This window comes from Bombyx mori, chromosome 2 (genome assembly GCF_030269925.1).
Source record: "Bombyx mori chromosome 2, ASM3026992v2".
NCBI classification, from domain to species: Eukaryota; Metazoa; Arthropoda; class Insecta; order Lepidoptera; family Bombycidae; genus Bombyx; species Bombyx mori.
Window position 1 is genome coordinate 2,825,961 of NC_085108.1, and position 21,801 is coordinate 2,847,761.

The 21,801-nt window shown below is 41.7% G+C and overlaps 1 protein-coding gene across 1 annotated transcript; it reads left to right on the forward strand.

The window, feature by feature from the left end:
* Positions 1 to 3,511: 3,511 nt before the first annotated feature.
* LOC101743522 (putative ammonium transporter 2) lies at positions 3,512 to 20,584 on the forward strand. Its single transcript, XM_004933286.5, has 12 exons — positions 3,512 to 3,907; positions 5,243 to 5,329; positions 6,109 to 6,307; positions 6,749 to 6,894; positions 7,963 to 8,126; positions 11,951 to 12,036; positions 12,650 to 12,732; positions 14,016 to 14,165; positions 15,148 to 15,225; positions 16,082 to 16,260; positions 17,370 to 17,489; positions 18,434 to 20,584. Exons 1-12 carry the CDS (start codon positions 3,763 to 3,765, stop codon positions 18,836 to 18,838), a joined length of 1,842 nt encoding a protein of 613 aa, XP_004933343.1. The 5' UTR covers positions 3,512 to 3,762; the 3' UTR covers positions 18,839 to 20,584.
* The last annotated feature ends 1,217 nt before the right edge of the window (positions 20,585 to 21,801 follow it).

Genomic DNA, 21,801 nt, shown 5'->3' on the forward strand with positions numbered 1-21,801 from the left:
GCCGGATGGTACGTGGCAAAAAAGATCTCTGGAAACGCACTGTGGATGACCGCAGCGGCTCCAGGAAGTATGGATGAACTCTACTCCGGTGGCGGGCGGTGCGATGGTAAAAACGAGATGCCGGTATCATCTCGAACAATTCCACAGATACTTGGAAATTTTTCGTATACACAAATCTTTACGCGAATTTATTGCGATTTGTATTATCCGTTGCTACGTCTTTGTAAACTAATTTAAAGAAAAAAAAACACCATATTAACTAAAAAAACTAAACAAACATATGTTTGCAAAACCGCCATCTGTTAGGAATACTTTAAAAATTTCTTCCCTAGGTACCTCATAGAACTGCCCTTTATGACAAGAGTTTTTTAGCATGTCAACAAGAATATTTAATAAACTACTACTATAAAAATTTTGAAGACAGTAGGATTTACAAGATTTTAAGCAAAAATTGCAAGTATTTTTATTAGATAAGGTTTACTATGTCAGAATATTTAGACGATAACATTAGATAATTTAGATAGTAGAATAGAGTTAATTTTTTTTTTTTTTATTGCTTAGATGGATGGACGAGCTCACAGCCCACCTGGTGTTAAGTGGTTAGTGGAGTCCATAGACATCTACAACGTAAATGCGCCATCCACCTCGAGATATAAGTTCGAAGGTCACACTATAGTTACAACGGCTACCCCACCCTTCGAACCGAAACGCATTACTGCTTCACGGCGGAAATAGGCGGGGTGGTGATACCTACCCGTGCGGACTTCCAAGAGGTCCTACCACCAGTGATTACGCAAATTATAATTTTGCGGGTTTGGTTTTTATTACACGATGTTATTCCTTCACCGTGGAAGTCAATCGTGAACATTTGTTTTCTTCACATTATACCTAATTTAAGTTTAATATTTTTATGTAGATTATACTTACACCTAATATTTGTACGCTTTACTAGCAGGACATAGTGATACATTTATAAATATTAACCTATTCATCTTTGTTAACCTATGACCACAAATAAAAATAAAATAAATAAGTTTTCGACCTTATATCAGATAAATGTATTTTTTGAAAACGTTAACACTCTAAGGAAACATTTTATCTATCGCATTGACCCACATTCGTACAAGTTTTAACGTCAACATGTGAATAATGAAAATCTCTAATGCAACGAAATTAGCGAGATTATCCTTACATAGATTCTGTAATAGCACTGAGCTATGTGGATCTGGTAATATTTTTTTTACGAAAGACCGTCTTGTGTGGCCATAAAAAAAAACGAGCCAGTGGCTTAGCTAATCTATCACACATGACATGAACAATGAAGATTTATCGCTTCGATAATTATGCTAATTGAGTGTACGTGAGCACTAGCGTTAATATAACATGAGAAGAACGCGTGATAACACTTGAGCCCACATAGGCGCCCAAAGGAACGTGACAAGTTAAGGCTATCGTCAACTCAGGGTTCATCGTCGCCCTTGGACATCAGCAATGCCAAGGGCACAGACTGCTAACACACTAGTCGTAGAGTGGTAATACCTACCGTTGCCGTATTATCTACCTTCATCCTACCAGTCCATATTCCAGTTTAAGGAGAGGAGAGAATTAGAGCATATTCAGACTATACAAGTAATATAGCTCAAAGGGATCCATTATTGAGCACTCTGTCTGATGAACTTAAAATATAGCGAAGAATATAAACCTGGTTACTGCTGGTGGTAGAACATCTGTGAGCCAACATAGATAGATACCACTGCACTGACTATTTCTACCGCGAAGTCGTCCTGGGTTGGAGGTCGTTATGCTACACAATTGAAACTTGCGCTGAGCCCTAAGATGTATAGGCCCTTTTTTTTTTGTTACGGCACCAAAGTCTTTAAGTAGTCACTTACGAACGTCAGCAATACTTCATGCAAGACACAGCCACACCGCTGCTTGCTACTTACCACTCCTCTCAAACCTTGAAGAAGGACATGTCTGAAAACGCCGCCGGAAGTATTCAATTTCAAAGCCTTGTCGTATCACTCTTATCAGAGCAGTCGTCAGTCAGGATTATTGCTGTGGGCAGATGCTATGCGCCTCACAAGCTATCGCCACTTCTTTCGATTTATAGTGAGCTTGGTACATTTTTTTTCCTACCTAAGCTGATAGCCTTGAGAGGCTATTTCAGCGTAGCCTTAACTAGTAGGTGAGCTCACGGGGCTCAAACCTGACGACGTTGCTAACACGAACCCTAGCAAAAGCCGTGCTTCACAGAATCTACCACCGGATCGGAAACGCGACCCACTGAGAAGATTCGGTTAGAAACTCAGTGGGCTGTGTCTGTGAGTTAATTTACTCGTCGAGCCCTTCGTCGCAAGCGACGGGTTCGACAAGAACGAGGTGCTTGAGGTACCTAAAAGCACCGTTAGTGGATGCGGAGAATCTGAAATGACGTGTTTTGGGCGACGTCGACATGCTTTCCATTCTGTCCGCAGGATCGGGAATGTACCTAGTTACCGGCGGCCACGATGAGTGGGTCCTCGTGTCGTGCCACTTTGTCGAAGTGGCGCATCGATGTCGACTGTAGACATTTACTGATGGGCTCTAAGTCCAGGTCATCATGGAGGTCCAGGTCACAGTTTTTTCTTCTTATTAGCGTTTTTCTAGTCTAATGCCAGGATCCGCTTTCCTATTCTTGAACTCCTCCACTTTGCAGTTTATTAAAAATAAACAAGACAAGCTCAGATCCCGCTTACATTCGACACACGTTTCTATAATATTACTCAGTGATAAGCAATGTCTTTTTGCATTGCCAATATACAGGGACGATAGGGTAGACAGAGAAATAACTCTGTGGAAGATCTTTCCTGAAGAAACTGTTTCCATTTAAATTATTGCTTTTATCTTTATCTATCTCGTGCATTCTTCTCCTTATCATTTATGTGCACCTATTTATCATTCTCTGCATTATGACCACCCACCCTTATATAATGACCACTAATGTCAAGAACCGTAAGTGGTCAGTATCCACAGGTTACACTGTTGTATCTAAATCGTTCAATTAATATTCAGGAACTACAAGACCACGGAGAACGGACCACTCACAATCTTCTTCTTCTTCTCTGTCGTTTCCTCATTACTGAGGGTCGTGACCACCTTGGTACAGTTTTTGCACCAGCTTCCTCCAATGCTGCCTGCATTCGACCTGCTTAATGGCGCCCGGGACGCTGGTGTTTGTGGCCTCCTTGATAATGTCCGTCCACCTGGTTGGCAATCTTCCTCGACTCTTTCCTTCCACGTGACCGTCACTGGATATTAATGACCCCAAGTACACAAATTCCTGCACCACGTCCAGGTCACGCAGTTCGTGAGTGCGTATCATTGTGGCAGCTCTATCTCACAATCATAACACCGTAAAGATGCGAGAGAATTTTCGCTAAAGTGCCACATCGTTTGTTAATTTTAACAATTATTTCGCGCGTCCTTGACGCCAACAAAGACGTCTCGCGTCGATATAAAAGTAGTCGTAGCCAAAACTGAAGTTTCATTCGCCGTCCACGTAAGGCGGGAATGTTTTATATTTTACATAAAAAAAAAAAAAAACTGTAACTACAATTCGAAATAAAGAAAGTCAATTTACAAAAACGAACCAAAAGAAGAAAAAAAACCCGCCATAACTTTCGAATACAATTTTTTTTTTACTTAACGCGCGTCATGTAATTAATAAATCGTACAGCCTAAATTCAAAAAGTTTTCTTTTGAATAAAAAATCAACTAAACATGGATCCGAACTGGACCCACGTTGGACTTCGGTCACCTAACCTCACGAACACTACAGTGAACCTTCAGGAGAACTTCGAGATCGACTTAGAAGATACAAACTGGATTTTGACTTCGTCTTTCATCATCTTCACAATGCAGACTGGTAAGTTAATGCTGGCAGTGTTATTAACAGGGCTGTCGACAAATCCATCACGTTTATGAACTAGAGAGGCGACTTTTTAGTGGGAACACGAGAAGTGAAATTATGTGAATTCTCTTATGATTTAAATTTTGTGTTCCTTAAACATGTGATAACAGTGATTTATCAACAGTTTAGCATCTGTGAAAGTGCATGCAGAAAAATGAAACAAAGTCGCTGGACGTAGCTTCTCAAGTTCCTCCAAAAAATCCACTGAAACAGTAAATATTGACGGTAGGCAGCGGCTTGGCTCTGCCCCTGGCATTGCTGAAGTCCATGGGCGACGGTAACCACTCACCATCAGGTGGGCCGTATGCCCGTCTGCATACAAAGGCAATAAAAAAATAAATAAAAAAAAAACCGTCATTTTACTGAGATTTTATTATATTTCATTTCAACTCGTTTTATTTAATTTTACATATCTCAATTGCCCAATGTCTCAAATGTCTCAAATTAATAAACTTCACCTTATTTCGTTTCATATCATTTTTCATTTAACAGAATATCTATAATAATATATATTTACTTACCGAATATTTATATAAACTCGACACTGGCAACAATGGCGTCGCAAGAAGCCAATTGTCACACTTAAAAGAAGAAGAAGAACTACAAAGACAATATCATAGGTATTGTGCTTAATCTGAGTTGACAGATTAAGATATGAGATTGAATTCTCAATTGTACGGCTTACTAAATTGCACCCCTTTAAAATAGAAGTGGCTTAAATGAAGTTTGTTGTTTTTTTTTTTTGTAAACGCCAAGAATGCAATTGAAGAATTGTAACTTTTCAGTTTTGATTTTGGTAATTTAAGCCTTAAAGCGCTTATCTTAAACTTTAAGATATGCAGGGCAAGTGAGCGAGCAAGGGCTCAGCCAGGAGTGGTGAGATATGCTAACAGCTACCTGAGCGCATCCGAAGGAGACCTAAAAAGTCAAGAGCAACTGCTTCGCGACTGAATTTACTATCGGATCGGAATCACGACCCGCTGAGAAGATCCGGCGGGAAACTCAGCGGGTTGATGTTTAGATTAGGTTACACGGTTACCGTGGTCCCTACTCTTAACGTTAGAGCTGAAGACGTCTAATGCAAGGATTATTGGATCTGATGGATCCGTAAGGATGTGTCTAGGGCGTCGGCGGTGACTGGCTCCTGCGTAATCAGGATTGGGGAGCATTGCGACTGTGTCGGTCTTCCATAATGACGTTTACAATCTCCAAATTTTACACACCACTACTTCTTACACACAAGAGTGATAAAAATATCGTACGTTGTAATTAACGGGCTATGTGTTTCAGGTTTCGGCATGTTGGAATCCGGTTGCGTTTCCATTAAGAACGAGGCCAACATTATGATGAAGAATATGGCTGATATATCGCTCGGGGGTGAGCGAACAACGATTTTTTTTGTGTGACATAGACGGGTGTACCAACTCAGAGCCCACCTGGTGTTAAGTGGTTATCGGAGCCCATAAACATTTACAACGTAAATGCGTCAACTTTTTTTTTTCCGGGCCGGGCCCGAACCTCCTACGAGGTCTCCACGCATAAGGGGCGCGCGGGGTATGTGAGACTCAACGATCTGCAGGTGTTGAGAGCAGATCGCGGGCCCAAGGATTTTAGGGCCCACCCACGAAACGACTCCCCTGCACTCTTACACCCGACGTCCGATCTGCGCCCGGGGTCAGAACCCGGTCAGAGTAGGGGGGTTCCCGCGATCGACACTACAACCAGACACGCGGCGCCACCCCGAGGACGCCCGACCGACGGGTCGCCGAGGCGATAGTCGACGACCAACGACGTCGGTCTCCATGGATAAGATGGGAATGGATTAGGAATGGGCAGACTGAAAGCACAAATGTTCAACGGTGCAACGGCACCACAAGCACCGGTCACCGTCCACGTCGAACCCGTCGCTTGCGACGAAGGGCTCGACGAGCGAATTAACCCACAGACACAGCCCACTGAGTTTCTTGCCGGATCTTCTCAGTGGGTCGCGTATCCGATCCGGTGGTAGATTCTGCGAAGCACTGCTCTTGCTAGGGTCAGTGTTAGCAACACTCCGGTTTGAGCCCCGTGAGCTCACCTACACACGTTAGGGCGAAGCTGAAATAGCCTTTCAAGGCTATCAGCATAGGAAATGCTAATTATCAATTACCCCCCAGGTCTCACCTACTGGATATTCGGTTACGGGCTCTCATTCGGCGAGAGCTCCTACTCCAATCCGTTCGTTGGTACTGGAGACTTCCTACTTGATCCTCCAGTGGGAGACGCGCTGATGGGTCCAGTGTTCGCTTCGTTTCTCTTCCAGCTGTCCTTCGCCACCACTGCGACTACTATTGTCAGTGGCGCGATGGCTGAACGGTAAGTAGGATAAATCGCGAGCAACTCCGAGACGTTACTGTCAGTGTTAATGTTACGTTACGTATTAAGCAACGGAAACTATTTACGTTTGCAAAGACCACAACGTGATTTCAATGTCTTTGTATATTCTGATGCTCCCAAAAGCTTTTATTGTTTTTATCAACTTCTTTTTTTTTGTTTGCTTAGATGGGTGATCCAGCTGGTGTTAAGCACACCTGGTGTTAAATGGTTACTGCAGCCCATAGACATCTACAAGGTAAATGCGCCACCCATCTTGAGATATAAGTTCTAAGGTCTCAAGTATAGTTACAACGGCTGCCCCACCCTTCAAACGGAAACGCTTTACTGCTTCACGGCAGAAATAGGCTGGGTGGTGGCAACTACCCGCGCGGACTCGCGAGAGATCCTACCACGTATTAATATATAGATTATCGTCTGCAGGTGTAACTTCAAAGCGTACTGCGTTTTCTCGTTTCTAAACACGATCGTGTACTGCGTCCCAGCCGGCTGGGTGTGGGGCTCGCATGGCTTCCTCAACCAGCTCGGTGCTGTGGACATCGCCGGCTCCGGCCCTGTGCACCTTGTGGGTGAGTACTGAAGACGACGTCACTTCGGATCCTCCCGATCCACTAACGGTGCTTTTAGGTACCACAAGCACCGGTCATCGTTCCCGTCGAACCCGTCGCTTGCGACGAAGGGCTCGACGAGTAAATTAACCCACAGACACAGCCCACTGAGTTTCTCGCCGGATCTTCTCAGTGGGTCGCGTTTCCGATCCGGCGGTAGATTCTGCGAAGCACGGCTCTTGCTAGGGTCCGTGTTAGCAACGTCGTCAGGTTTGAGCCCCGTGAGCTCACCTACTAGTTAAGGTTACTCTGAAATAGCCTCTCAAGGCTATCATCAGCTTTGGTAGGAAAAAAAGAAACTGAAGACGTGTAACACAAACTTCAACCAGTTAGTATGAATGTTCAACTTCAACCATATGGTAATTGATCCTATTTTGGTCAGAAGGCTACACGTTAGCTAAAGAGATTGCTTTTATTAAGGCAGATCGACAGACTAACTGATGTTGAGGGTTGAAATGTCATGGTAGAAAGAGAGACTGATCCAACATTTATACTGAAACGCATTGCTTCATGACAGATTGGATTCTTTTTAAATTGCTTAGTTGAGTGGACGAGCTCACGGCGCACCTGGTGTTATGTGGTTACCGGAGTCCATAGACATCTACAACGTAAATACTGCCACCCACCTTGAGACAGGAGTTCTAAGGTCTCACTTTTAACAGCACAACTGCTGCGCCGCCCTTCAAACCGAAACGCATTACTGCTTCACGACTGAAATACGCAGGGTGGTGGTACCTACCCGCACGAACTCACAAGACGACCTACCACCAGTATACATTGCAGAATTGCGAGCTTCCAGTTTTTTCCAAACCACCTATAGATAAAATCATGAGGTTTGCGTATAAAAGAATAAGAGGAAGCTACGCGTTTCTTCTAATCAACACACTAATGATAACAGATTATTACAATTATAATCCACTGACAAAAACGTAACACGTGTACTGTTTACTAATTAAGTGTCAATTGTGAATAGCCAAAGCATTGGTTACGAAGCTCAGGTCATAACTTTATCAATCCGTACGAAAACAGGTGGATCGTCAGCTTTTGCGTCAGCTTTGATGCTGGGACCGAGACTGGGCAGGTATGCCCGGGGCACGGACCCTTTACCCCTCGGCAACCCGGTCAACGCCGCCATGGGAACGTTCGTGCTTTGGTGGGGATGGTTGGCTTTCAACTCCGGCAGCACATATGGGGTGAGTTCAAAAAGCAAGAGTTCTTGTGAGTCTTTTTTTTTCATTGCTTAGATGGGTGGACGAGCTCACAGCTCACCTGGTGTTAAGTGGTTACTGGAGCCCATAGACATCTACAACGTAAATGCGCCACCCACCTTGAGATATAAGTTCTAATATCTCAGTATAGTTACGGCTTTTTTTTTTTTTGGTCTGGAGGAAATCTGGGCGGGGTATGTCAGAGTCGAACTGACTAAAACCTCCTGTCGCTCAACAACCAACGTCCAAACCTCGCATGAGACAGAACTCATGACAAGGCAAAGGGGGGAAAGTGAAGCGTTTAGTGCGGAGCACATCTCTTCCATCACCCTCCCCCTCGGGACGCCGGACTGGCGGTCGTCGGCGCCACGACCACCAGCCCTCTCGGTCGGCTGACTGTCCGAAGCCCGCCTAGATGGCGCCGGTTAGAGTGGGTTACCCTACGGAATACCCCGCTGGGCCAGAACCAGCGTGGGTCGAGGATAGCCGGCCTTCCATCACCCGGATGCTCTTGCGTAAAACGCGTGCAGAGCAGCTTGCACGACGTCTTCTTCGGCCCCCCTCGCCGGTCCCCAGACCGACATGTTAGGGGGACCCGAAACACTTAAGAGGGCCAGGGCTTGGGCGAGATCCGCCTCACTGGCCCCCGCTCGACGGCAGCGGGATTGTGCGTCTCTCACGCGCCCCGCCGCCTCCTTCTGCGAGATGGTGCACTCGCAGAAGTCGAGCCTCGCCTTCCACGACTCGTCGTCGCCGAGCATCGATGCCACAACACTCGGCAACGACAAGTCGGTCCCTATGTTACAACGGCTGCCCTAACCTTCAGACCGAAACGCATTACTAAAAAAGGCATTTAGTATTCTTAAAACGGTCATGCGGTTATGGTCAGACTGGACTCTATCTTCCGCCTGCTGATTAGAAGAAACTCTTAGTTTGAATTGAGTATTTCCTACCCTCCTACTACTAAGCTTTTTTTTTATGATTGAAGGATTACTGGTGGCCCGGAGGCCTTTCCAGTTTCACCAGAACAGGTGGGCGAGCAAAGGCTCAGCCAGGAGGGTGGGATTTGATAACAGCTACCCGAGCGCCTCCGAAGGAGACCTAACATCTCAAGAGAAACTCAGCAAGCTGATTCATGGGTTAGGTTGCACGGCGAACTTTTTGTCGAGTTCGACGAGTACGGTTACCGAGGTCCCTAACCCTGCTCCTAGTGTTAGAGCTGAAGGCGTCTAATGCAAAGGTTATTGGATCTGATGGATCCGTAAGGACGTGACTTCTAAGCTTTTGGCTTACGTGAAACTTCGAAAAAAAAACGTCATTGATTTAGACGACACGTTATCCCAAGGTCAGTCCGATTGCGATTCCAAATTCGCAAACCATCAATCAACCTGGTGTTACTTATGCGATTTTCAATTTAATATAATATAAGTTTTAAATTCCGAAAACGTAGTTCGTGCTTAAACAATAAATTTATGGCTGCCTCAGATTAAGCTGCGCACTAGCACTTAGAATATGAAGTTGGATTTATTGGAAATTGGTAGACAAAAATACGTGCAACGGTGTTCGAATCCCGCAGGCGGGTACCAATTTCTCTAATGAAATACACGTACTTAACAAATGTTCACGATTTACTTCCGCGGTGAAGGAATAACATCGTGTAATAAAAATCAAACCCACAAAATTAAAATTTGCGTAATTACTGGTGGGCAGGACCGCTTATGAGTCCGCGCGGGTAGGTATTATACCACCGCCTGCCTATTTCTGTCGTGAAGCAGTAATGCGTTTCGGTTTGAAGGGCGGGGCAGCCGTTGTAACTATACTTGAGACCTTATAACTTATATCTCAAGGTGGGTGGCGCATTTATGTTAGAGATGTCTATGGGCTCCAGTAACCACAAAACTCCAGGTGGGCTGTGAGCTCGTCCACCAATCAAAGCAATGAAAAAAAAGTGTCTTTTAACAGCACCAAATCGTGGACTAAATGATAAAACGTCCGGTGCACTCGTACCGAGCGATGCAACAGTGTCGGTGTTCGAATCCCGATTCAGATCCGGTCGATTCATTCGCGAAGCAGCTGCTCTTGAGTTGTTATGATGTTGTCCTTTGGAGGCGCTCGGGCAGCTGTTAACAAATCCCACCCCTCCTGGCTGAGCCTTTTCTCGCCTACCTGTCCTGGTGAAGCTGCAAAGGCCTCCGGACTACAAGTAATCCCTCAATCCAAAAAAAAAACCGCATTGGCAGATACCAGATATATGTAAATCAGGTATTATTAGTTGAAATTGCTTTTGACAAAGCAAAACGAATGGACGTCACGTGTTTGTCTCAACAGATAATAAATTTCACGATGGAGGTCACGCGAGGCGTACGACTGAGCCAGTGAGTAAGGGACGTATTAGGTTGGATGAAACTTTGTTAAATTTTCGCGTTTCAATTTAGAAATATTTTTAAAAAGCTTATACGGGAAAAATTTATTCGATTTATTTATTTATTTTTAACAACAAATTCGAGGTTCTAAAGATTTCTGAAATATAGAATCACGGGATGCAAAAGGAAGTGAACCTTAAAATAGAACGCTTTATTTCCCGCCAAAACAGAAATGTCAAAAACACACAAAATGTTTCATTTCGATTTTTATCGATTATTTAGTATTCAAGTACATCCCAGTACACAACTGAATGGATAATGTAAATCTACTTACAGAGTCAATTAGTTTGAAAACGAATTGTTCAGAATACATTGTCCATTCGTACTTAAATGATTTCAATGCGGCCATTTTGTCGACCAGACTATTAGATATTAAGTAAAATGGCCGGCAATTTGTAACGTAATTGTTTTTTTTAAACTTCACGTCACTAACCACAATGGTTTGTTTAGATACAATGTTATTTTACTTCCTTCTTGTAGTTTAGTTTTATTGAAGCGACACGAATTGGCCATTAAATTTGATAAGCTAGTGGTTCGCTGATTTTGAAGATAAAGATAAAGAAGCATTTATTAACAACCTTAATTCATATTTAGGTACATACCATTCCTTTTTTTTTTTTTTCATTTGACATCGGCTAAGATTGTTTTGCTTTCGCATAGGCCTCCCTCAAATCCTGCCATAAGCTCCGGTCGTGGCATTTCCTCTTCCACGTAGAGCCTGCAACGGCTTTTGTATCGTCTACCCACCTTTGGAACGGTCGTCCTTTTAATCTTTTCCCCTCTCGAGGGCACCATTCAGTTACTAATTTAGCCCATTTTTCTGTTTTGCTTCTTATTAAATGACCTATCCATTTCCATTTTAATTTTTTAATTGTGTATGATACATCCGCTACTTTTTTTTTGAAGATACGACTGAATTATTAGATAACGTATTACAGGCGTTCACGAAGCCAAAAATGGAATGAAGTACTAGCGTAGTTCGTGTCATTTTACGGGCATTGTCATTTAAGTTAATTGACAGCTAGTTCCCTCGACGTCACTGTCAATGTCTCGAATCAATTGACGTTTTAATCGTGCCTGTAATGCAAACGTATTAGCTTATACTGACTCGGTGATGCAGTAGTTATCGGTCCTGACTGTTGAGCTAAGGGTCGTGGGTTCGATTCCCACATCGGACAAACGATTTATCCTTTCCCTCTCTGCACAATCGAGAGGTTTGCGAGACGCTGTCAATTGTCTCACTCTCACTCTTCCTAAATTGTATCTTTTGTCTCTAGCCGTAACGAATCTATCTCAAATTAAACTGCCCCTAACTGTTTTGTTCTTTATCTATTCAAATATAGCCTATATCATTAAGTGCATTATGGTCTATATTGCATTGTGTAGGTGAGCGGTGCCAAGTGGCAGTACGCAGCGAGAGCGGCCGTCATGACCATGATGGGTTCTTTCGGTGGTGGATGCTTCGGTCTACTGTGAGTTATTTGTCTTCATAAATCATTTTAACAGTAACAAACTGTCAACGGTTTCGTCTCTTGAAATATTGTAGTTAAAATAAATACAGTTCCTGAAAACGTGATGTTGGTATCTTAAACTTTAAAGTATGCGCTTTGAGGCTTCACTACATAGTATAAAACAAAGTCGCTTTCTCTGTCCCTATATCCCTATGTATGCTTAAATCTTTAAAACTACGCAACGGATTTTGATGCGGTTTTTTTTAATAGATAGAGTGATCGAAGAGGAAGGTTCATATGTATAATAACATCCATTAAATCGTGGAGAAATCAATAATAAATTAGTTTCCGAAACGAAGCGAGAGCGGGTCGCTAGTAAAGTATATTTTATATTAAAAAAAATCTTCAATTACGTTTTTGGCGTTTACCAAAAAAAAAACAAGAATTTTGGATTACGCCACTTGAATTCTAAAGGTGGGATATGTAAATTACCATTCGATATTTCGGTTTTTATATTCGCGGCATATTTGCGAAACAAATACCATGCAAATAAGGAGCTTTTACTGTATTCATTAATTATTATTATCGAACACACCTTACGCTGTACTGACCTGATGCTGCTAATCTCGTGCAGGTTCACGCTTATCAAGAACAAAGGAAAAGCTGAGGTTATGGAGCTGATTAACAGCATCCTCGGTTCTCTGGTGTCTATAACAGGTATGCATTCAAGGAATGTAGTTTTTAATATGCTTTTATTAGCCTCAGACGTATGTATGTTAGTATGTAACGGAATTTTTCAACATTATTTTGACCCCCTTCAAAACGTTGGATTAACTCGAAATTTGGTATGAAAGCATACCAAATTTGGTATGAAAGCATACCAAATTTCGAGTAATAAAGATTAAGGACCGACGACAATTCAATATTAAAAAAAAAAGTTGAAATTCAACTAAACAATGAAAAATAAATAATAGTTTAAGAAAACTAAAAAAATACGCTTTTATAGAAAATCCCATTAAAAAAATAGAAAATAAATCTTAATAAATTTGCATTAAAAATAGTGTAAGAAAAAATGATTTTATTGTAAAAAAAAGCGTGGGGTGCGCATGGTATCAGTAGTTATAAATATTTTATGAACAGATATGAATAGAAGGGTTATTTTGATCAAATCCTGAAAAGCACCCCAATTTTTTATTCAAATTTTTTATACTTTATTTTCAATTTTTAGTGGGATTTACTATAAAAGCGTATTTTTTTTGTTTTTTTAAACTATTATTTATTTTATTCTTGTTCTTTCATAAGAGAGTCAAGGCTCTTGTAGTGTTTGATGGGTAATGGAGTTTACGGCTAATGAAGTTTGTAATCATTACTGCGCATATATATCAAAAGGCGTCTCTAGGCTGTGTAGCACCCGTGTGTAGCCTTTATAATCTATTCCAATTACGAAGTCCCATTCATCATTACCTTAGCGCCCTTTTATATAAATATTTTATATAATTCACTTGTATATGTGCAAGCTTATTTTGAAAATGTCGTAAGCGGGGTTCAGGCAGTAATCCGCTTCGGTTTGAAGGATAGAGCAGCTGTTGTACCTGTTAAAACCGCAATCTTAGAACTCATGTCTCAAGGTCGGTGGTAGATTTACGTTGTAGATGTCTATGGGCTTCGGTAACCACTTAACACCCTTCTTCAAACGAGGCTTGTGGCGAGTACTTAACGGTAGGCAGCGGCTTGGCTCTGCCCTGGCATTGCTGAAGTCCATGACTGAACCACGCACCATCAGATGGGCCGTATGCTCGCCCACCAGTCAACGTGAAGCCCCTTACGGCAACTGGCAAATTGGTAGACAAAAGCCTCCAATCGAGGCCTTTAAAAGAGTTTAACTTGGCCACTTGGCACTATTGATAATCACGAGCCATTGTGACCAATAACCGTGACCTAGTCCGCATTGTCGTCTACCGCCACACGCAAGTCTAGTTAAACTGGTTGTCTGTCGACAGCTGGCTGCTTCCTGTACCGCGCTTGGGAGTCTCTGCTGATAGGATTCATTGGTGCCGGCGTGGCTTCGGCGAGCTCGATGCTATTCGACAGACTCCGGGTCGACGACCCCGTGGGAGCTTCGGCTGTCCACGGCGCTTGCGGAATCTGGGGTGAGGGACTGGTCACTGGTTTCACTGCACTAGATGGAGGGAGGGAGGGAGGTAGATGGAGGTTTTTACTGGTGGTAGGTCCTCTTGTGAGTCCGCATGGGTAGGTACCACCGCCCCGCCTATTTCTGCCGTGAAGCAGTAACGTGTTTGAGTTTGAAGGGTGGGGCAGCCGTTGTAACTATACTGAGACTTTAGAGCTTATATCTCAAGGTGTGTGGCGCTTTTACGTTATAGATGTCTATGGGCTCCAGTAACCACTTAACACCAGGTGGGCTGTGAGCTCGTTCACACATCTAAGCAAAAAAAAAAAGGGACTGGTCTTGGAAACACTAGATCACAAGTGATGGGATTTGATGGAAAATGTAATGACATCTCAATGGTTTGTAAACGCTCCCGGGTCTCCAGGTCCTATTGTGGTAGGTCAGTCGATCTATCCACTCAATACCTTGACTAAAGATGTCATTACGTGACGCTTTCCACTTCTATAACTGGTTTATGAAATCCGAATAATAAACCGAAAAATAAATAAATAGTCCACTTTTATTGAATAAGACTTGCACCCAACATCTCATCGCAACGGCGCCAATAATTAAATTAATGTTTTTTTCAGTTTTAAGCGTGTAATAGCGTTGGTTTATAAACTGTTCCGCATCTGTGATAGTGTACAAACGCGGGAAAATTAAACAGTGATGGCTCTTTCGGGTTTTTCCATTTTCCAAAAGCCTACTGGAAACGTCTTAAATTTACTAAACCAGCATTTTACCACGACTTAAATTCCTCCTTTCTCATCTCGTTTTTTTTTTATTAAAGTCTCAAATCTTCAAAACTTCCTCTCATATCACTTCATTTCATTGTTCACAAAACAGCATATGTATGTTTTTATACTTTTTATTTATTTTATAAGCTCGACATTGGCAACAAATGGTGTCACAAGAAGCCCAAATTAAAACAAGAAAATGTACAATACGCTTCGATTTTCCAGGAGTCATAGCAGTTGGTCTATTTGCCGACAACCCTATACCGATGGAGACGACAAACGGGAGATCCGGCTTGTTCAAAGGTAATATCGCTTCCATATTGTGTAATTGAATTAACCGTTGATACAAAATGGTAGAAGAAAGCCCGTAGACAGCAGCACAATATAATCAAGTTGACGGTAGAAGAATATACAAACATATGAGTTTTTTCTTTATTGCTTAGATGAGTGGACGAGCTCACAGCCCACCTGGTGTTAAGTGGTTACTGAAGCCCATAGACATCTACAACGTAATTGCCGCCATCCACCTTGAGATATGAGTTCTAAGGTCCCAGTTTTTACAGTACAGTAGTACAGTAACAATAAGTTGATGAGTAAGTTGGGCACGCAATCAGAACTTGTCCCTGATCACTGATCTAGTGCAGGGTTGGCCACTCTTCAGTTACGGCTCTTCCGCGAAATGTTTAGTTCGAATTATTACTTATTATCTTAGCTCGTAAGATACGAGTAAGCATTTGCAAAACACAAGGCCATAACAGTATATGTTAAAAGTGGATCTTTGAATAAATTACTATTGTGTTATCTATATTTGTCTCTTTTCATAGACAAGGCTACCGATCACTAGGTCTAGTTCAGTATTACGCCAGACAGACTAAATTGAAAATGATGAAGTCAAGACCAGGACATATTTTTTTGGGGCTGGGGTCGAGCCTCCATCGTGGTCCTCACGCAGCCCCTCCGTGTATACTGCCATGATGGTAAAGCCACTTATTAAATGACTCCCCTGTACTCCCGCCCAAGACAGAACCCGGGAGAAGTAGTAGTTATCGCGGTCAAAGACGCTCTACTAATGGAAGAGTCTACATCAGCCCACTGTATGCGACGCATGGACAACACGCGTACCCAGCAATCATTGTTTTAATAAACATAACTGCCCCAGGTGGCGGCTGGTACCTCCTGGGAGTGCAGAGCCTCACCGCCGTGTGCCTGGCCGCGTGGGGCGTGCTGGTCACCATGCTGTTACTGTGGCTCATAGACAGGGTCATGCCTATACGAATGGACCCTTACAATGAGTTGCTTGGGGCCGACCTTACTGAGCACAGGATCAGGCATGGACAGGTAATATATTTCCTTGTCATCATCACGTTTTCTTGCAAAACTTAGCTAGCGACCCGCTTAAAGCTCGAAGGTCATACGGCCATCGTGGAAATAATTACTATGTCACACTCTAAGCCGGGAGGCAATCTTCAGCAGACGGCAACAAACTAATGATAAAATATAAGGTTTCTTATTGTTGCTAAGAACAAGCTCACGAACGAGCTCACGGCCCACCTGGTGTTAAGTGGTCACCGGAGCCCGTAAAAGCCCTACCACCAGTGATTACGCAAAACATATATACCTACTTAATTTATGCTACTTTGATTTTTATTACACGATGTTATTCCTTCACCGTGGAAATACAACATTAGTTATCGCATTAAAAAAATCTGTAGCCGCCCGCGGGATTCGAACATCGGCAAAGTCGCACGATACGTACGTACTGGACGTCTTATCGCTTAGGCCACGACGACTTCAGTGATATCCTGAAGAGTCTCCTAAAGAGTATCACTATCACTACATAGTATAAGACAAAGTCGCTTTCTCTGTCCCTATATGTATGCTTAAATCTTTAAAACTACGCACCGAATTTTGATGCGGTTTTTTTTAATAGATAGAGTTATTGAAGAGGAAGGTGTATATTTATAATAACATCCATTAAATAGTGGAGATATCAATAATAAATTACAGTTTCCGAAGCGAAGCGAGGGCGGGTCGCTAGTAGTACTATAAATTTAAGCTACGCAAAATTTCACCTTCATCACCCGGGACTCAAGTTCTGTAACTCCACGAGCGCTGTGCTATAACTATCCCGATCCGTTAACGGTGCTTTTCTAGCACCGGTTACTTCAAGCACCGGTCCTCGCCGAACCCGTCGCTTGCGACGAAGGGCTCCACGAGCAAATTAACCCACAGACACAGCCCACTGAGTTTCTCGTCGGATCTTCTCAGTAGGTCGCGTTTCCGATCCGGTGGTAGATTTTGCGAAGCACTGCTCTTGCTAGGGTCAATGTTAGCAACACTCCGGTTTGAGCCCCGAGAGCTCATCTACACGTTAGGGTAACGCTGATATAGGCTCTCAAGGCTATTAAGGTAGGAAAAAGAAGCCATAACTACTAGTCCATGATCAGGTGGGAGTGTCTCGCGCTGTGTCAGCCCTGAGGCCGTTCCGCCGCTCAAGCAGCATGGAGGAAGTCGGGACTATCGGCATCAACACCGGACACGGTCTGGTCGTCGAAAAAATCCTCAAGGTATATAGGCACTACCTACTTATTTACTTTTACTTTTATTGTATAGAAGGATCGAGAACTACTTTTTGTCTCTTCCGATGACATTTGACGTTTGAAAGAAAAATCCTCAATCGATCTATAGCAGATCTAAAAGTCATTTGATTGCGATCCGGGAACCACTTGGCACCGGTGTGCTGCGTCCGTTGGCCTGCGAATATCACTTTCAAACGTGTTATTGGATTAGGAAAACATTTGCCAGATTACGTGGATAGATGATGGATAGAGGATACGTGATCAGTATCTTAATCGAATCTGCCTAGGATTTCTCAAGACTTACCCTTTGTCGTTGACAAAACAAAAATAATCTATTTATTATAAAGAATAATCTATTTAAATAATTCACAAAAGCGTCTTTTATTTATTTATTTTTATTGCTTAGATGGGTGGACGACCTAACAGCCCACCTGATGTTAAGTGGTTACTGGAGCCCATAGACATCTACAACGTAAATGCGCCACCCACCTTGAGATATAAATTCTAAGGTCTCAAGTATAGTTACGTCTCTAGTAAGGGCGCTATCAAAATGGCATAGGTACAAAAACAGGTTAATTTGAGAACCGAAGTTTCCCTAATATGACTTCCCAGCACGGGCAGATTCGCCTCTGATCATTCATAAGGCTATTTCCAGTTTATTTCATTCGACATTTTTTTGCTTAAATGGGTGGACCAGCTCGCGAACACCTAGTGTTAAGTGGTTACCGTGGCCCATAGACATCTACAACGTAAATCCACCACCCACCTTGAGATATCTAAGGTCTCAGTTTAGTTACAACGGCTATCCGACCCTTCAAACCGAAACGCATTACTGCTTCACGGCAGAAATAAGCCCATAATACCCATATAAGCAATAATAAAAAAGATCTCATTAAATGTCACACAAAGCTCTCAAACGCGTTCGCTCACAGGCGAACAAACGTAACGAGCTCGATGGGAAGCCGCAAACCTACACGAACGAAGCGTTCGTCGCCGCAGACAGCGCCTCAACGTCGTACAAAAACAACGGACTCCTGAACAAGCGTCCCAATGGCAACGGAGACCAGCTCCACCGCACTCTAGACTCTATGATCGATGAGATTAATGGCGGGAAACGCGAAACGTCAAAAGGCGCGCGAAAAAACAATGGCGTCCCGGTGATACCAGACGAAATAAAAGGAAAAAAATTTAGGGAGTTAACGGTGACCGAACTGGATGAGTTGGGCGAAATTAATGCCGCCCAGGATAGGTTCCGGCGGAGATTCGGCGAGGAGGATTACAAGAGTGACGTTATGAGGAGTGCAACGATAACTCCTAATGTGCGGTGGATTGATTGAAATGTCTATTTAAGTATACTAGTGGTCCCCCAGTAATCGAAATTCGACTATAATTAATTGAAACTATAAGTTGGTGCACTGTTATGATTCTATAGTCAAAGACTATTATACTTCTATAATCACAGTTTTTACCAAGACTACACTTTAGACAAAGATTAATAAAGATGAGAAATATTAATAAATTTAAACATTATTATGGTTCTATTGTCGAAGACTATTATATTTCTATAATGACAGATTTTGCGAAGACTACAATATAGACATTCTCAATTTGACCACAGACAAAACAATAACAAACGTTTGACAATAAACAAAGAGTATAAATGCGTTGTGTCAAATACATGGTAGTGTGTAATGTATTTTAATGCCTAATTAAAAAAATACGAACATTCTGCACCCCTTCTCTATATTCTCTATAAGTGTGGAAAATGTCATACTCCTCCGTCCGCGCAATTTTCGTAAAAAGGGGTACAAAGTTTTTGCTTCACGTATTAATATATAGATATTTAAACTCCATTCCTCATTAGTGTGCTTAGTGCGTGTTTTCGTTATCGAGAGCGTAAAAGTTGTTTGCCTACGTTTGCCGCTAGGGGCGCTGTTCCACCTCCATACAAATCTGAGTTAACTTTTACGCTAGCGAGAACGTTAAAAAACTCTCACTAAGCACACAGAATATTTGTAACTTTATCGCAAGGCTTCACGTGTAGAGCGTCTTAGAAGCCCTCACAGTTAGGTCCTGTTACCATCCTCCCCACTTCTGCCGCGGAGAAATCAAGATGCAGAGGATCATTAAAAACTGAGACCTCATGCCTCAAGGTCACAATACGCACCACTACCACCAGACGGTTCGGTCGTGGGCTCGTTCAGCCTACACAATAAATGGAATGTTCTCGCAGAAATTTGGCGGGTTTTTTTTCATAGTACAGTAAGTAGGTAGGTAGTAGGGTGTGTCGTACCCAGCTCGCTTTCAAACACAGTGTGCATAGCAGCAGTTATTGGCAACCCAACAAATTGGTATAAAACCTATATATAAAACCTTTTTTATTGTTGTGGTTGTGGTTTTGACGTTAATTTTGAATTTTAAAATGTCTTAAGATTTGTCATTCTCTTTTTTTTCGTGCTATTTATTGTACGCGAATTATAAAATTTCCAAAATAAAAAAAATTATACGTGCAATCCTCGCGAGTTTATTTATAAAGTTCCTTGCTCGTCCTAATCCTACAGTCCACAATAGCAGCAAGTTCTTAATTTGTAGCAAATCTATATATTAATACGTGAAGCAAAAACTTTGTATCCGTTTTTACGAAAATTGCGCGGACGGAGGAGTATGAAACTTTCCACACTTATAGAGAATATAGAGAAGAAGTTCACAATGCTAATATTTTTTTTAAATAATGCATAAAAGATACATTAAATCAATAAAGAAAACAATACACACACTACATACCATGTATTCGACGCACACACGCATGCATACTATTTATTGTCAAAATTTTGTTTCTGACGTCTGTTGTCAAATTGAGAATAGATTAAATATTGTTTGTCTTTATTAATATTTTTTTATAGTGTAGACTTGGCGAAATTTGTGATTGTAGTATGTGTACAAACTTAAAATTCCAATTAATTATAGTCGAATTTCGACTACTGTGGGACCTTTAGTTTTATATAATTAAATGAATAACCAACCAAATAAAATGTACTTAGAATTATTTCTATGGCATACAAACTAATTCCAAAAAATATACATATTTGCGTTTCATTTCACGCAAACCTTATTTCGCTTTGGTTTCAAACATATGACGTAATTCAATATCACAATTACTTTAAAAAATATATTATATAGGCAGTCATAGCAGATAGAAGTGAAAACTTTTAACTTAGAATTTTAGTATTAAAGGACAATGCCCAAAAGTGGGCCAACTTTATGTCAAAACTATTTGTACTTGAAAAACTATGCCTTATTTACTATGCTTTATTTATTTATTTAAGGATTACCGGCAGGGTTTACAGTAAGACATAAAATAACATTGACATATATAGAGCAATTGATAACTGCAAATCTAATTAGAGGTAATCACAGCATGTATTACATTAATATATCAATAGAGATTTGACAATACCATTAATAATAATAAAAAATTAAAAACAAAAGAAAGACATTAAGGACAGTAATACACGAGTACTCAGACCAAGGCTGAGGCTGAGGTTCAACAACAACTTTTTATAATTTTGTTCCTGAATATTGGAAGGGAATCGCCAAATATGTCAAGGTTTTCAGCTTTTCTGACTAGATTATTATAAAGGTTAGTTAGACGAGGAGTAAGTGAGTGCTTGCCTAGATTGGTTCTGCAAAAGCGGGTGCTGAAAAGAGCAACGGGGCGACGAGGTATTATGAGGAATAAATAATAAAGGAATAAATAATAATAATAAAATGTACGTAAGGGCTTATTTCTAGCAACATTAACCACAATTAACTTATTTAATACTGCAAATAATGATGAGAGCGATTATTGATTTCGAAGAAAACAAATAACAACTTAATTTTAGCTGCAGAAAAAAACGGATTTCTCTTAAACCTGGGTGAGAATATAAAAATCGTTTTCTGAATATGAAACGATATTTCTTTGTCTATCAAATTAAGTTAAAACCATCATGACCTGACAACTTTTTTTAGGGTCCCAAACGCCTAAGAAAATGGGCATTGTCCTTTGAAATTTCATAGTGTTTTAAATTAAAATTATCAACATCTAGTTTTTCACATTTATTGATACATCGAAAAACAATTATATACAAATGTTTTGAACGTGTACATACATACATACATACATGTTTGAGAAGCTAACGAATTTTTACCAGTCTAAATTGGTCCCTGGTCCCCGCTGCTTCTACACGACAATATGCGGCACAACAGACGCCGTGAAGCAGTAATGCGTTTCGGTTCGAAGGGCGGGGCAGCCGTTGTA